Source organism: Anastrepha ludens, chromosome 2 (genome assembly GCF_028408465.1).
Source record: "Anastrepha ludens isolate Willacy chromosome 2, idAnaLude1.1, whole genome shotgun sequence".
NCBI classification, from domain to species: Eukaryota; Metazoa; Arthropoda; class Insecta; order Diptera; family Tephritidae; genus Anastrepha; species Anastrepha ludens.
Window position 1 is genome coordinate 85104409 of NC_071498.1, and position 15824 is coordinate 85120232.

General features: G+C 38.5%; 1 protein-coding gene across 3 annotated transcripts in view; it reads left to right on the top strand.

Annotated features, from left to right (window-relative positions):
* LOC128871998 (patj homolog) overlaps nt 1–15824 on the top strand; it is a 102486-nt gene that overhangs the window by 2543 nt on the left and 84119 nt on the right. Inside the window, exons 2-3 of one of the 3 annotated variants that reach the window (XM_054114245.1) lie at nt 4708–7789; nt 7841–8638. In XM_054114245.1, the coding sequence (XP_053970220.1) occupies nt 5989–7789; nt 7841–8619 (2580 nt within the window). In that variant the 5' untranslated portion in view covers nt 4708–5988 and the 3' untranslated portion in view covers nt 8620–8638. Of the gene's footprint in view, nt 1–4707; nt 8639–15824 lie in introns of all 3 variants that reach the window. The other 2 variants (XM_054114246.1, XM_054114244.1) reach the window with 2 other exon arrangements.

The window sequence follows — 15824 nt, forward strand, 5'->3', positions numbered from 1 at the left end:
GCAAACAGAACTTCCAAAATAAGGATTTCCATCACTCAAACTCCTTTTTTTTATATTTAGTAAAAAAATTATTCCACCTTATAGATAAGTATACTTACAATATATTCTGCCTACACATCTGAATTGTGTTTAAATTCAAACTAGATATTCAATTTGTGATAAAAAATACTTATTGTTACGAATTACTAAGCAAATACAATGCCTCAAACTGCTAAATTGTGGGCACTTATTTGCGTTATCCTTAAAAGTAATTTAATTTATTATCTTCTTCTCTTAATTGTGTTTTGTGAATATTATCTACAATAGTTTGTCCATTTTCTTATAATTTTTTTCAACAAAACAGGTTTTTTGTAACTAGCTAATAACATGCCGAATGTTGTCTTTCAAATTCTCAATCGCAGCGGAGGCATACAATTTGATTTGCCTCCGCTAAAAGTAGGCCAAAAGAGTTAAATTTCATGATTTTGGCGGTCAGCTGGCAAGCGTATTGATGCTGACAAGAGGAACATAAATCCCGCAAGCCATTTGCCTAATTCCAGTTAATACTTAATATTATACGAACATCTTCTTTAAGCGAATGATTTATTGATATCAAAAAACAAAAAAGTTTTTCTGATGAGTTAAGAAAATTGTATGATTGAGTCGACTTAATAAAGGATATATTAACACAGACGAAAGCTGCTTTGTAATATACCCTACAAAGTTCCACTCCTATCCGTCAACATTGTTTCAGATACTGTCTTAGCTCCAATAATAAAATGAAAGACTTTGTGATATTGATTGATTGATTTTAACTCATGGTTCCAATATCCCTATAGAATTAATTACAATTTATAAATGTAAAGATAAAAATGTTGATATTTTTGCCAGCCGCTCTGACCTAATCACGCATTCGGCTACAAAAGCGCCATCAAAGAGTGTAATTTTCGGGCTGTATCAGTAATTGCAATTTGTCTTCTTACTGAGGATGGCCTCGATCCTTGTATCGGCAGTCTGTGCACTTATTTAGTGGGATATAACAAATCCTCTACATATACATATATGAGAACATACACAGTACACAAACTATGTAAAAATATGGTAGGTGTTACGCCTGCGAAGAATAGCATACAAGATTTTTATTTCGTTTTTAAAGTGAAATTCAGGAAGTCGGAGAGAAGTGTGAGAGAGATATAGTACTAATCATATATGAGTTGCAATAAATGTGCAAACATGTTTACAAAATTATCGTAAAATGCACAGGACATAAAGACCTGCAAGTATAAGAAAGTGCAAAATCACAGTTTAAAGGAATTCAATTAAGTCGTGAAATAAATCTCTCAGTTTTGGCTGCACAAATAAGTGAATTGATTCTTAATACTTTATAAACATACCATATATGTATATACTTAAGTGTTATATATATGTATATGTATACATGAAGTTTTCAACAGAAACGCTTATATTAAATCCAATATAATGGGATTTCTTGTACTTTCCAGTATCTGCCTTTGGTAAGAAATAAGTTCTTACTGATAGACTAAGTACAGGGGTTTTCAACAAAATTTTGTTTTCCAAAACAAAGCAAAACAAAGAACTTAGTGCTTCAAATTATTTGCTTCAGAAGAAGTAAAGTTTGACTATTATAAGTAAAAAATTATATCCAAAAGATGTTTACTGCGACTTTTGATACAGATGATGAGTCTATTATTAAAGTTTTTAATAACTTTTTGGCAAAGTGGCGCCCCTATTTCCTTAATTAAATCACTGATTTTGAGATTTCTGGCTGCATTCCATTTAATTTGCTCCATATAAAATCCAGCCTTGTTAAGCCGCATGATCGGGTCGGGAAATCAAAAACTAAATTTCAAGAAATTAACCAATCGGAAAATTTGGTTTTCAATAACTTCATTGTTTTGGTCACACCGTTCTGTAGAAACCACATGCTTTGATATCCATATCCTCAATAATAGGTCAAAAATCAGTTGCTAACGAAAGCGTAATCGAATTTTCGAAAAAAATCGCCTAATGATTTGAACGACCCGGTCACATGCGAGTATTGAGCCAGTCGACTTAAATTTATATATTATCTATAGTGTGCTCAATGCCCGACACTTCGACCTAAAAGGTCTTTTGTGTTCCACTATATGTTTTAAGTGGTTGTTAATACTTGTCCTATTGACTGAAACTACTATCATTGAATGTATTAAATCAGGTTCTACTTAACCTAGATGTTCCCTGCTTAAGGCTAGGAATTGATTCAAACCCAAATTCTTTCAGAAAAGTAATCGGAGCGTTCTTGATTCTATTCGGTGCAAAATGTCGGTCGAAGAAAAATGTGCAGTCTTGTTTTTGAAAAGGTATTGTAATACAGTTGCATAAGATATGATCTGTGGTTTCATCATCCTCCAATCAGAATCTACACTCTATCTCATTCCCAATGTGAATTTTTGAGAGATGGTAATTTAAGTAGTAGTGACCTGCCAGAAAACCCACTATTATTCTGATGTCTACTTTACGCATTTTATGCAATTCCCTATTCTAGGTAAAAGGTCTTACAAGCCTTTTGGATTGACGGAGTTCTTGTGTGACTTCCCAATAGGTAATTCCTTCGAAATTGGTAAGAAGGGCATGGTTTCGTTGATGTGTGCAACTGACTCCGGTCAGCACCGAAAATAAACGATTAGCGCAAGTTGTTAAACTCGGCAAAAATCGCTTTAATGGCGGTCGCGCCAATCAAGAAAAGGAATAATTTTCCACATTCGCATACTGGCGTCTGCATTAAAGCAGTCGTCTGGGGAGTTAATAGTTGGAAAAAGAAAGCCTTTTCGTCACAGAACAAATAGTTTAGTGATTAATAGTGTATGCGATCTCAACTGCACACAAGTACAGAAACTGGACTGCGATGATAGATAGCGTTAAATATAAACCCTGGTCAGATTATGGGAATTTTTTATATCTTTTTAGTTGATTTCATTGGATTGAAGACAGTTCGAATTTTACCTAATTTCATTTTACCCTCCAATTAATTTGCACCCTGTGCGGACAATTCGTGCTTTACTTCAGGCATTCAGTTTTCCATACAATCACGGCTTCACGAAAGTACATACAAATGTTCTCTGCGAAAACACTAACCATTTCAGAGCTTCAGGTTAATTCCTAATTTCAATATCACATTTTCACGGCTAACAGTACCTACTATTATTTCGGTGCAAAAGCTCACCATTATTCTTCCTGTGGGAGAAAGCGTTAAAAGTTATAAGATTTTAATTAAATTTAGGTAGCGTATTTGCCTTTCCCATGAAAAGGTAAAAATCTGAAGTACTATATACTGGGAAACAAGCCACCACCACTCACGTAGAATGAGGCTGGAAGGCACTTGCTATTCCTTTTCTCAACAAATTTTCTATTAAGTTAGCAATTTTGTTCCTTTAAAATGAATTTTTCGCAATCTTCAACACTTAGAAATTTCATTAAATTCGGCTTCCTTCACATTTCTAAGCGCACTCCAAGTTGAGTTTTTTTTTGTTCTGAGTATCCTATCTCAAAAAATTCAAAATTTTTAAAGCAAGTGCCGCTCTAAAAATTAATGGGACATAATGGTTAGCACAGATTAAAACCTACTACAAATGGTGATATTTAAACAGCGGCTATACGCGTTTTCTGTTAAAAAAGTTTTCATTTGCTTCCTTTCTAAATTTGCACTTAATGCCTTTTCTTACGAATTGATACTCAGAGAAGGAGAAGGAATTCATAAGAGAAAGCGATGGAAAGCTAAGTACAGCATAGTTGATCACAGAAAGGGTAAAGAAATTTGCTTAATAAATAAAAAAGTTACAACTTTCTAGAGACAGTTCACAAAACCAGCAATTTTTGAAAACAAAATTTTAAGCTTTTAGAAACGAACTTTTATATTAAAAATAGTCCTTTTGAATAGAGTCCTCAACAAATTATTAATAAACTTACCAATTTCATAGTTACTATTTTTGCTCACGCACGCTACACCGTGCAGCACCTGAAAATCGTACCATCAAATTCCCAGCAATATACATCTGCAAAGATATCATCTAGGTAGGCAGCCAGTTGTTAACCACATCATTAAAGCGCATAATTAGTAAATGAGCTACGAAAATTAGTTTAGCAAACAACACCGCAGTCATCAGAACAGCTGGCGCTGCATAAATGGCAAACAATGATTTCAATACATGTGCACATACGTATGTAGGTACATCCCATACACACACACAAGTTTCGATGTATCATATATCCACTCGCCTACACTTATTTCTATTAACAGTGTATACTATCTGCACCCGCTTCGAAAAGCGTCTACTGCTCGTTATCAGGCGCTCGATTAAAATGCGTCGAAATGCGCGCTACACATCTGCCACGCATTGCATGCAATCAAACGATATAACGCGGAACATTTTTGTCGTCGCAAATGTTTGCTTAGCTACTTAGATGCTGTTTATTTGGCTAAGTGCCGCAAATTTTCAGCTGTTACGCATATCTCAGTGGGCGATTGCATCGCGTCGACATCCTAATAGGAAAGCGTACGTGACTTTGAGTGGTGCACGTACAAAAAGTTATGATGAGGGCGGCACTTTTTTGTAGTTGGTTATTATAAGAAGTAAAAAACGAACCAAGAAGCCGTGAATGCCAGTCAATCTTGCATATGCGTTTACATAACCTCAAACTATTAACGCTTAAAATTTCCATTTTCCATAGCATTCGCACTTAAGGTAATATCCGCCGAAGCGATCGGAGTAGCATCGTCATCTATGGATGGCAAAGTGAACATTCCACAAAATGAGTTAAAGTGCCGCAATTTGACGTTTTCGCAACAACCAACTAACAAAACCAAAAAGCACACAATAACAAGAACAACAAACACATCAGTAAGCTCAATTCAGGCAATTATAATCATAAAGTGGTTCTTGCAAGCAACACATCGCCGACCGGATGGCGAGGTGGTAAGGCAGCGCAACTGTCGCCCGCGGCTCTTGCCCCGAGTAGAACGGGCACGGGATAGTTACAGTCGTGGTTACTATGCACGTTACACACGCTTCAAGGGATGGGTGTCAAACTTTGAGCAGTAACAGCAGCAATAGCAGCACCAATAACAACGACAACAATAGCAAGAAGCTTGCCGACATCACGCGCAAAAGTAGCGCAACTAACCATTCAATCAGCCATTGTAAAAATAGTAACTGCAACACTCATAAAAATAGCTGCAACAAGAGTAACGACAACGATAACGACACTGGAAAAGGCGGCAACACGAAGAGTGACAACTGCAATACACAACAGCTAACGGGCATTCTACGCCACAGTTGCCATAGTCACAATCGTCTCCGCAACGACAATCACCCACACTTTGCCATTGATAACCTAGAAAGGCATCGATTTTCCGGCGTCAGTACAGTTGGCAGCAACGTCATTTGACGCACACGACAAGCAACAGACAGCTACTACAACGACGACAACGAAATCTCCAGCAACAAAACCAGCAAACAAAGATCGTCGATACAAAAACACGCCCAACAACAGCCAATCGTTGCTTTTGGTGCGTCCATTTCACCATACCTAACAACTCCATCGCCCGTGCCAGTTGCGCCCTACTTCACCACCTGCTCCGCTTCACATATTTCCTCTTCAACATCCTGTTGCAAATGTACTATCGTCTTTAAGGCACTGCCACCTCTGCCGTACTCAACATCGGTGCCAGAACGTGTATCGTCGCCACCACCAGTGCCACCTCTTCGTTCTACATCACTGTCGCATTGCTGCTCTTCGCTTTCGCAGTCATATCCGCGTACGTTTTCGTTAACGTTATCGGTGTCGCCAGCAGCAAGTCATGTTAGCAGCAGCAGTAGTTGCCCACGGCTCGCAACGATTACGACAGGAACGGCAACGGCACGCACGCACTCGGAGACGAAAAGCAGAAATTGCAGTTTCTGTAGCGACGACGACGACGACGACGAAGATAACATTCCTAACAGGGGCATAATGGTATTAAGCACCGAATGGTCTCAGGTGGAAGTAATCGATTTGGTTAACGATGGCAATGGTTTGGGCTTTATTTTGGTCGGTGGACGCAGCACCGGCGTTGTGATCAAAGCTCTAACGCCGGGCGGTGTTGCAGAACGTGATGGCCGTTTGCAGTGTGGCGATCATTTGTTGCAAATTGGCGATGTAAACTTGCGTGGCTTCAGTTCCGAGCAAGTAGCAACGGTTCTTCGTCAGACTGGAGCTCAGGTTCGATTGATTGTTGCGAGGCCTGTGGAGCCGACAGCCATCGATTTACAAACGTTGGCAAGTCATGCGCCAATTATTCCAACTAAGCTCCTCTCCGACCCAGAAGAACTGTCACGGCATCTCTTTCAAAATCCCAGCTTTGCTACTAGTGCTACAAGCGTTGGCGATGGCGGCGGCGTCGGCGTGGGCGTCAGCGGCTGCTTCCTGCCAACGCCGGATACTGAACTAGCCGATTTGCCACTGCCACCTATACCAACTGATTTGCCGTTGTCTGCGTCTGCAGCGGCGCGCATGTGTCCCAAAGATTTGGATATCGTACCATTTTCGATTGTGTCACCGTCACCGCCACCACTGTTGCCCCCACCGCCTCTGCCGTCGACGTCGATTACGACGACAGCGTCGACCGTTGGCACAACGGGCTTACTGTGTCAGCAGTTCGACCTCACCAACACCACCGGCACCATCATAAAAAACTCAAACACTCTTCAATTGGAACATATTGAGACTGTGATAGCTGGCGAAGATGCTGGCACCTCAACGATCGCACCGGACCCAGCAACCATTGACGCCGACCGCTGCTCATCGGCCTCATCAAACTACATCGATTCACCCGAAACAGAAACTTATGTTGTAGAGTTACATAAAAATGTCTACGGATTGGGTATAACTGTGGCCGGTTACGTCTGTGAAGAGGAAGATCTTTCAGGCATATTTGTAAAAAGCATAATCGAGGGTAGTGCCGCCGAAGTGAGTGGGCGCATACAGATCAACGATCGCATTGTTGCGGTAGATGGACGTTCTTTAGCAGGTGTTACTAACCACCAAGCAGTTGAGATACTGCGCAATACCGACATCGAAGTTCACCTGACCTTGGAACGCTTTTTACGCGGACGCAAGTTTGAACATTTACAGAATGCACTCACGGAATTGAAAGGAGATATCCAATCACAAACTTCACTGCCCGCATCACCTTCGATCGCTACACTTTCCTGGCTGCCACCGCGGTCCGATGCCGATTCTGTGGCCACTGAGGGTGGTATTGTTATGTTGGAATTCGCAGATTTTCCATCACGGGAGACGGTGGACTCTAACATGTCACACATGCTAGATCGCAGCGACTACAGCGGCATTAGTAATTCGAAACGACAAAAGACTCCAACAACGCCAGACGCCAAGCACATGGCCAATGGAAAAGCGACGCATATCAACGGAAGCGATAATGGTGACAGTGATGAACACGACTCTGCAACGCTGGAGGATCAGTCGGAGGAGAAAGAACTGCAAACACCTAAAATGACGCACCAAATCATGAAACAATTAAATGGCAGCCGAAAGAAATCTGACATTACAGTTTTGGCGACAGTATCGATTGCGCCCACACAGCTAACGATATCTACAACGGCGGTGGCGGTGACAACAACAATGGCAGTACCTGTGGTAACATCGGCATCAAGGGCAACGGTAACGGCAACGGTGGCAACGAAAACTCCCAAAGCCGCCACATCAACTCAGGCCCCGTCCAATGTGGAGACGCTGAAGCTGACCTGGAAAAGTGAGTTTCCTGAAAGTGAAATTATTGTAGCCGAAATAAATAAACTTTCAGGTCTAGGAATCAGCCTTGAGGGCACCGTGGATGTTGAACGAGGCATAGAAAAGCGTCCACATCACTACATACGCTCCATACTGGAAGATGGGCCTGTGGGGCGACAAGGGATACTCAAGCCGGGTGACGAACTGCTGCAAGTGAACGAATACAAATTGCAAGGACTCAAGCATACGGAAGTCGTTAAGATACTCAAAGAGCTGCCAACGCATGTAAAACTAGTTTGTGCGCGTGGTCCCACCGCACCGTCCGTGATAAACACCTCACAAAATCCAGAGGCATTCGAAACCCGCTCACTGCTACCCGGTGGTCATCAGAGTCTACAAAATCTACTGACGAAGGCGCAATCAGAAAGTTCCCTCTACACATCGAGCACTGCCACGCTGACCGATCAGCAACGTTCCAAATCGTTGGAAAATGTTTCTGGGCTAGCACTTTGGAGCAGCGAAGTCACTACCATCGAAATTGAGAAAGCCGAACTAGGCTTCGGTTTCTCCGTACTTGATTATCAAGATCCGCTGGACGCCGAAGGCACTGTTATTGTAATACGCGGTCTTATACGTGGTGGAGCAGCAGAAGAGACCAATGAGATCTTCCCCGGCGATCGGTTGGTCAGCGTCGGTGAACACACCTTACATGGTCTCAACTTGGACCAGGCAGTGACGATACTCAAAAGCATGCCAGTGGGGAAAACAAAATTGGGCATTTGCAGACCTCTTTCAACGTCGGACAGCAATATAGCATCGCCAGCTGAGGAGGGCGACTCACCGAGCACATAGTTTTTAAGGAACTTTTACTGTGAGTATGAAAAAATATCAATATACTACTTTTAAATATTTATAATATATTTATTAAAATCTTAATTTTACTTCTGCAATTCTGTAATCCCTTTTATGAGCATATCCTTAAAGCTATTTACAACTTTTAAGTTTTTTTCTGCATGTGTATATAAATTCTGCGGCATGTCGATGGCAAAAGTTGCAAAATAATATGCGTTAGTTTTGTACCTTGGCTTCGGCATTAGTGACCCCGTTTTGATTCGATCGACAGGCGCGTGTGTCCCACTTAACTATATAACTACTATACAACTAAGGCGAGCATTTGTGTGTGTGCAGGCGATTTCATTTCAAAACTGAACACAGCCACGCACTCCTATATGCACATATGCAATTGCGTACTCACACATGGCTGTGCACGTACGGCGTAACAGGAGGATGGTGTTTTCATTAAAACTTTAAATCAATAGCTACGTATGTATGTATATGCGTGTGAGCTTCTTTTACTAGTTTTATGAAGCGCAAAGCCTTTGGGATGTGCCATTCACCTTCATTTGTATGTTAACTGAATTAGATAGCCGGCTAAATCTGAATAAGCGGGTGTATTTTGATTTCTATTAATTTAAATTCAATCCCAGTCATTGAATTAATTTCAAGTTTAAATTGAATAGATTGATGATCATATGCTTTCCTTGTGCGTTGGTCATTTGGTTTTTGCATTATACTTTTTGAAGAGCTTGTCTATTTCTGCTATTTGGAACAAATGCTTGCTTAAGAATGTTATTTTAAGTAAAAACTAAAATATATTAAAAACAGTAAGTAATAAGAAATACTTTTGTTCTACAGCAATGTAATTTACGTAGGAACAAGTCTTAAAAACATTTAAGGAATGCCATGAAAAAGCTCCTCATAAAAATGTCTTCCGTTCGGAGTCGGCTTGAAACTGTAGGTCCCTCCATTTGTGGAACAACATCAAGACGCACACCACAAATAGGAGAAGGAGCTCGGCCAAACACCTAACAGAAGTGTACGCGCCAATTATTTATTTTTTAAAAACAGTTATGGAAGTAATTTAAATGAAATTACATCTTATGCCTTATGAAAGGTTTACTCTGTTCAATAACAAAAAACTCATTGCAAAACATTCAAACGTATTTTATTTATAGCTGAATTGGATATTGAATACTAATTAGTTGAATCACCCAGCACTTCCTCCAGTCTAGTCGAATTCATGCAAAACAGTTGACCGTAGCTCGTGTCCTACAAAATAAGTAATACTCTTCCACTTAAGATTGAAATCCATTCGTTTAAATTCCGGAACTGATGTCAAGCAAAGGCTGGTACTAACTCCACATGAAGTACATGAAAATGTGGCTAGCAACACTGATTTTCAAATGAGAAGAAACGCCAAATTTTTGAGTATCGCCTTAAAAGCAATTGGCAAATTTTGGTAAAAAAGGGTTTTTAAACAGATTAATACACACATATATTGACACAAAAAATTTACCAACACTCTTTCCGAAGACGTTCAGCTTAAAAATGCCATATCTTCGGAGTATTCGAATTCAACCACTTCACTTGGAAACGAACAGTCAGTTTTCGCTCAATTTTAAATGACATGTGCATTTTAAATAGGCGTGAAAAAATTTTGCTGGCAAGTTGCATGGCATGTGCTGAGTATTAGAACTGAGAAATTTCGTATGCATTTCACGGGAAAGAAATTTGTTAGGATTTTGACAGTCATTTCACGTGAAACGCGAACTTAGTATTGCGCTTAATGCTTATTTTTTTCAACATAATTTAAACAGAAGTATGCAAAAATAGCGGTCGCAGTAGCCGAATAGGTGCATGACTCGGTAGGGCCTGGGTTCGAAAATTTGTGTATGTTTGGAACCCCAATTGGTGGAAAAAAACTTTTTTGTAATAGCCGTGGCCTTTAGACAGGGAATGAGTATATTTTTGCCCTGAAAAAGTTTCTCATAAAAAATTGTCTGCCGCTCGGAAGCGTAGTTGTGCCGTATGCCTCTCCGTTTGTGGAATCACATCAAAACGCATACCGCAAATTGAAAGAGGAGCCAAGTACTGAAAAAGGGTTGTACCTTCCAATTATATAGTACGTTTCATAACTATAACACAGGGACTTATTGACAAGGTTTGATAATTTATTTGTTTCTTATTTAATGTTAATAATTTTTGAGAAATTTTTATGAAAAAATTGTTCATTCTACTTAAAAACCACATAAAATCAAGTTTCAAACTTTGTGTAACTTTAAAAAAAAAAATTAACAGATTTTCATCTAAATTTGAAACTTAAAATCAGAGTTTCGACCTAGCTAAAAATTGTTTTAATTGACTTTCGACAATTTTTTGCTTCTCTACTCGTTTTTGCTAAATTTTCTTTTGGTTTATGATGTCACATCCAAGCAGGTCACTGTCAAATTCAACCCAAACAAGATAGCGGAACGCTTAATCTCTTTCCCTATCGTTCTTGCTTAACAGCGAAAAATACTTCTCCAGATAACCTTCGGTAGCTGTCTACTTTAATCTTCCATTTTTTGCATTTGGTAATAAATATTTTCGATCAATTAATTGCCCATTAAGTGTTCAAAAATAGAGTGAAACAAACAAAAATTCCATAAAATGTTTATCTTTTGCGTGGGCATAAAAAATGTTAATTGGATTGTGCATAAAGTTTAAAAGTGTTTGTATAAGTATTTAAAATTAAAGATACAGTAAATGTAAATAAAAATAAAACATGTGGGATGTTCAAAAAAATATATTTAGAAATAAAAGTATAATTAAAATATTATGAAAAACTTAGAGAGTCGGGGTTTATTCCTCAAAGCATTTTTGTGTTGTTTTTGGGAGAAAGAACACCATTTCGGATGCAGTTGTTGCTTAGTGGGATTGTGCGAGACTTCCAGATGATGGGTTCGATTTCGCAGCCACCTTGCACTTGAAACAAGAAATTATTGAATGTTCTTTGTAATAGCGGTCACCTCTTAGGCATTCGCTTATTTAGTAATCTACTGAAGTCAACTTTGGTGATTATAGCAATAATATGGTGGAAGTTTGAGTGAGCCGCAGCCACATTGCATATTTCTTCAAAATCATAATAATCTTTTGGGCCCCCTAGCGGAAAAACAAATACCCTGCATCACATACTACTTCTCAAACCTCATTGACCTATTTATTTAGTAAGTTTCGGTTCATTCCCCTTTTTACCAATTATATTTGCTTTTGTGATGAATTGCGCTTGTTTGTAGCAACCATTGAGTTTGTAGCAGACAGTATTTTAGAGAAACACAGTATAACACTCTCAAAGTAATAGAAATTCAAAAACAATAATGCGTGTCATCGCTAAAAGCAAAGGACTAAAAACCAGTAAGCAGCAAAAGAAAGTAGCATTTTCTTATATGATATTTACCTGTTTATTCCCGTTGACACATTTTGTTCACATAAACACAAACATCTTCTTGGAAAAAAGTGTTACTTTTGTTTCAATAATTTTGGTTACATTAGAAAATAATTAACTAATTTCTTTGATGCAAAATGAAAGTAGTCGTTCCAATGTTTAAGTACAAAGAAGAAATATTTAAATCGATTGACTGATTTTTGATGCACCAATAACAATTGATGGCCTTTTATCACAGTTTCCCTATTTCCTTCATAAAATTAAGCTCCCTGGATAGCTGAGCTTTAAAATGTAAAAATACCTTTGCAAATCGGAGCATTCTGTTACTGTATTACAATACATACAAGTTTTCTGGTGGCAGAATAAAAAAAAAGGCAAATTTAAAATCTATTAAAGCTTTTAATTTATTTCCTGTAATGGTTGACCGTTACGACGAATACAGTCTTCTACTCTTTGGAGAATCGTTGTAGAGATGACATTAACCTCGAGAACTATATTTTATTTTAGTGCTGAGATCATTGCTGGGCTTGTTCCATAGACTTTACTTTTGAGGTACCCTCATAGAGAAAACTCACAGGGGTAAGATCGGGCGACCTGGGTTGCCAGGATATGTCAACGAAACGGTTAACGCCTAGGTCGTGACACCATCTTACCCAAACCATGCGTGTCTATTCAAGAAAGGATGATCTCTCATTCATCATATCATCATCTCGACGATTTCCAAAAAAATATAGTCCAATTATTCCATTGCTTGACAGCGGAAACCGAAACAATAATGACAATTTTGCTTATTTTCACTTCTATTTAAATTAAAATGTTTTTCGTCACTCCAAAAGATAGTGTTTACCTTTCGAAATCGCTCCAACATAGACTCGCAGAAATGTTTTCTCAAATTGTTTTAAATTGTCTCAAATAGCACGATTTGAAATTTGAAGAAGCGAAGTCATCGTACCCATGAATGTATCAAATCGTCACTTAGGGTACGAGGGGTGCCTTTTATATTTCGGGATTTGGCAACCCTGGTGTTGCAATGTGGCAACTGACAGCTGTATCGCAAAGTTTGACATTTTTTGGCTTTTACGCACTCAGAACGTTTTGAAATACCAGCGGTATTTGTGTTGTTTATAGTAACTTAAAAGATTAATCTCGGTCCAAAAATGGAATTAAATCATGAACATTTTCGTGCGATTATTTTTTACAACTTTCGACGTGGATTAACTCAGCAACATTGCATGGATGAACTTAATTCATTTTTTGGCGATGAAGCTCCATCAAGGACCAGTGTTTATCGATGGTATGGTGAATTCAATCCTGGTCGTAGTTCACTCCAAGACAAATTTCGTGAAGGTCGTCCAAAATCAGTTGTTGTTCCGAAAACCCTTGATGCTGTGTGCGAACTGATATTGCAAGATCATCATGCATACATTCAGTATTGCATAAACATTTGACTGTCAAAAAAATTTGTTCGCGTTGGATCCCACACAATTTGTCAATCGCTCAAAAAAAGGCTCGTGTCGATTGGTCGAAGGAAATGCTCAAAAAATACGATCGCGGGGCTTCGAAACACGTCTATGACATCGTGACAGGTGATGAATCATGGATTTACGCGTATGAGCCCGGAAGTAAACAGCAGTCGACTGTATGGGTGTTTCAAGATGAGCCAAATCCAACAAAAGTTGTTCGCGCACGAAGCATTTCCAAGCAAATGGACGCCTGTTTTTTCGGACAAACTGGACATGTCGCAACCGTACCACTAGAACAACGCAGAACAGTAAATTCTGAGTGGTACACAACCATTCGTTTGCCAGTTGTCTTCCAAGAAATTAGGAAAACCAATCGTCAAAGACGGATCACTCTTCACCAGGACAATGCGAGCTCTCACACATCGGCTCAAACAACTGCATTTTTGAGCACCCCAAACATCGAATTAATGGGTCATCCGCCGTATAGTCCTGACTTCGCACCGAACGACTTCTTTTTATTCCCGTACGTAAAAAACCAACTGAGAGGTCAACGTTTTTCGACACCTGAAGAAGCGGTTGCTTCATTCAGAATGCATGTTTTGGAGGTACCTCATTCAGAGTGGCAAAAGTGCTTCGACAATTGATTCAAACGCATGCAAAAGTGTAGAGATCTTCATGGAGAATATTTTGAAAAATAATAAAGTGATTTTCGATGATTAAAATTTTTTTTTGTTCTCTAATCCCGACATATAAAAGGCACCCCTCGTATCACGCAAATGTCGAATAGTGTAACGTGAACAAATCTACGACATGCAATTGCTCACGAATCATTGGTCTTGAAATATGCATCGATTGCGATCGCACGTTGTTCACCAATTCACTGCGACATTGTGTCTAAATAACTTATACGGTTTCCCATAAAAAAACCAATTAACACGCGTTGCACATTGAAAGCAAAAGTGTGCTTCCTCCTTGCTGAAAACTATTGTAAATAGTAAACATAGTACTAAGTTCGCATTTCAAGTAAAACGGCTGTCAAAATCCATACAATCCATCTGGGGCGATGCTCATAAATTTCCCGTTTCTTCTTATTTGACAATCAACAATTAGCAACATTTCACGGCAAGCTAAATTTCGCGGCTGTGAAGTTAGTACATACTAGCCTTTGCATAAAAGTTTTCAAAATACTTTTTCGGTTAGCGACTATTTGTATAACTGGGAATCTACTTTGTGCTAAAAAACAAAATATTTTTTATGCCGCCAATTTTTAAAACCTTGAATTGTAACAACTAAAAGATGCACTCAATTATATTGTTAGCAATTTAAAAAACGTCAACACTTTGATTCCTTAACCTCGAAATGCTTGCTTACTGACTGTCATGGGGGGTTCATCATTGAAGTAGCCTAGCTTTTGAAAATAAACATTCGTTTTACTTGTTATTAAAATCATTTTATGTACTAAATAGTACTAGTAAAGCTTCAAAAAAATTGGGGAAACATAAGTTTGCAGGGAAAATATCCAGACGAACATTTTAATGCCGTGCTTTTCTATGATTTTTGATGCTAATTAAACTTACAGTAATGTGCCGTTTAACTTCCTTTTTTGTTGAAAAAGCGACAGCTCGAACTACCATGTTTCGCTGACTTTCCCAATTCGATCGTGGCCGTTCTTCGATATGGACCGAAATTTCGTTAGAGTGTTTCAACAGTAGCTATTGTACCAGAAAGAATTGGCTCATGAATGGATTTTGGAACTACTCAAAATAAGGCTCTAGTCGACCGGTGCAAAATGGGTTCATACGAGTATAAAACTATACAGCAATTTTCTATTCTATAATAGATATTTATTTTTATTTATCTATCTCAAAACTAATGTCGCTACTATCATAGTATGGTATCACAGAAAGAATACAATTGTAATATAATAAAATTAAAAAAAGAAATAGGTTGGGAACCAGCTGCTTTCAAGTAAAAACATTTTTTGTTTTTGGCTTTTTTTTGTTTTGGTGGATTTAAAAAAAATGTTTAAACTTAATTATTTTTACAACTTTTTTATAAAATTTTGACGGTGTTTTCAAGGATTCCTTACATGCAATGATATTCAATCGAAATCTTTTTTTTTTTTTTGACTTTTTTGATAGATTTGGTAGCCTTGTTTTTGGCGCGTAATGTATTTAAATATTGCTTACTGGTAACATATGTACATTTAACCCTGTATTGCATCTACAAATGTAGTAGTTGCAGTATTTCCAACAGAGAAAAACAATATTTTGGTAAAGTGTCTAGTGGAGGAAGGAACAAATGAAGAAATTTTGCCAGTTGGATGTGAA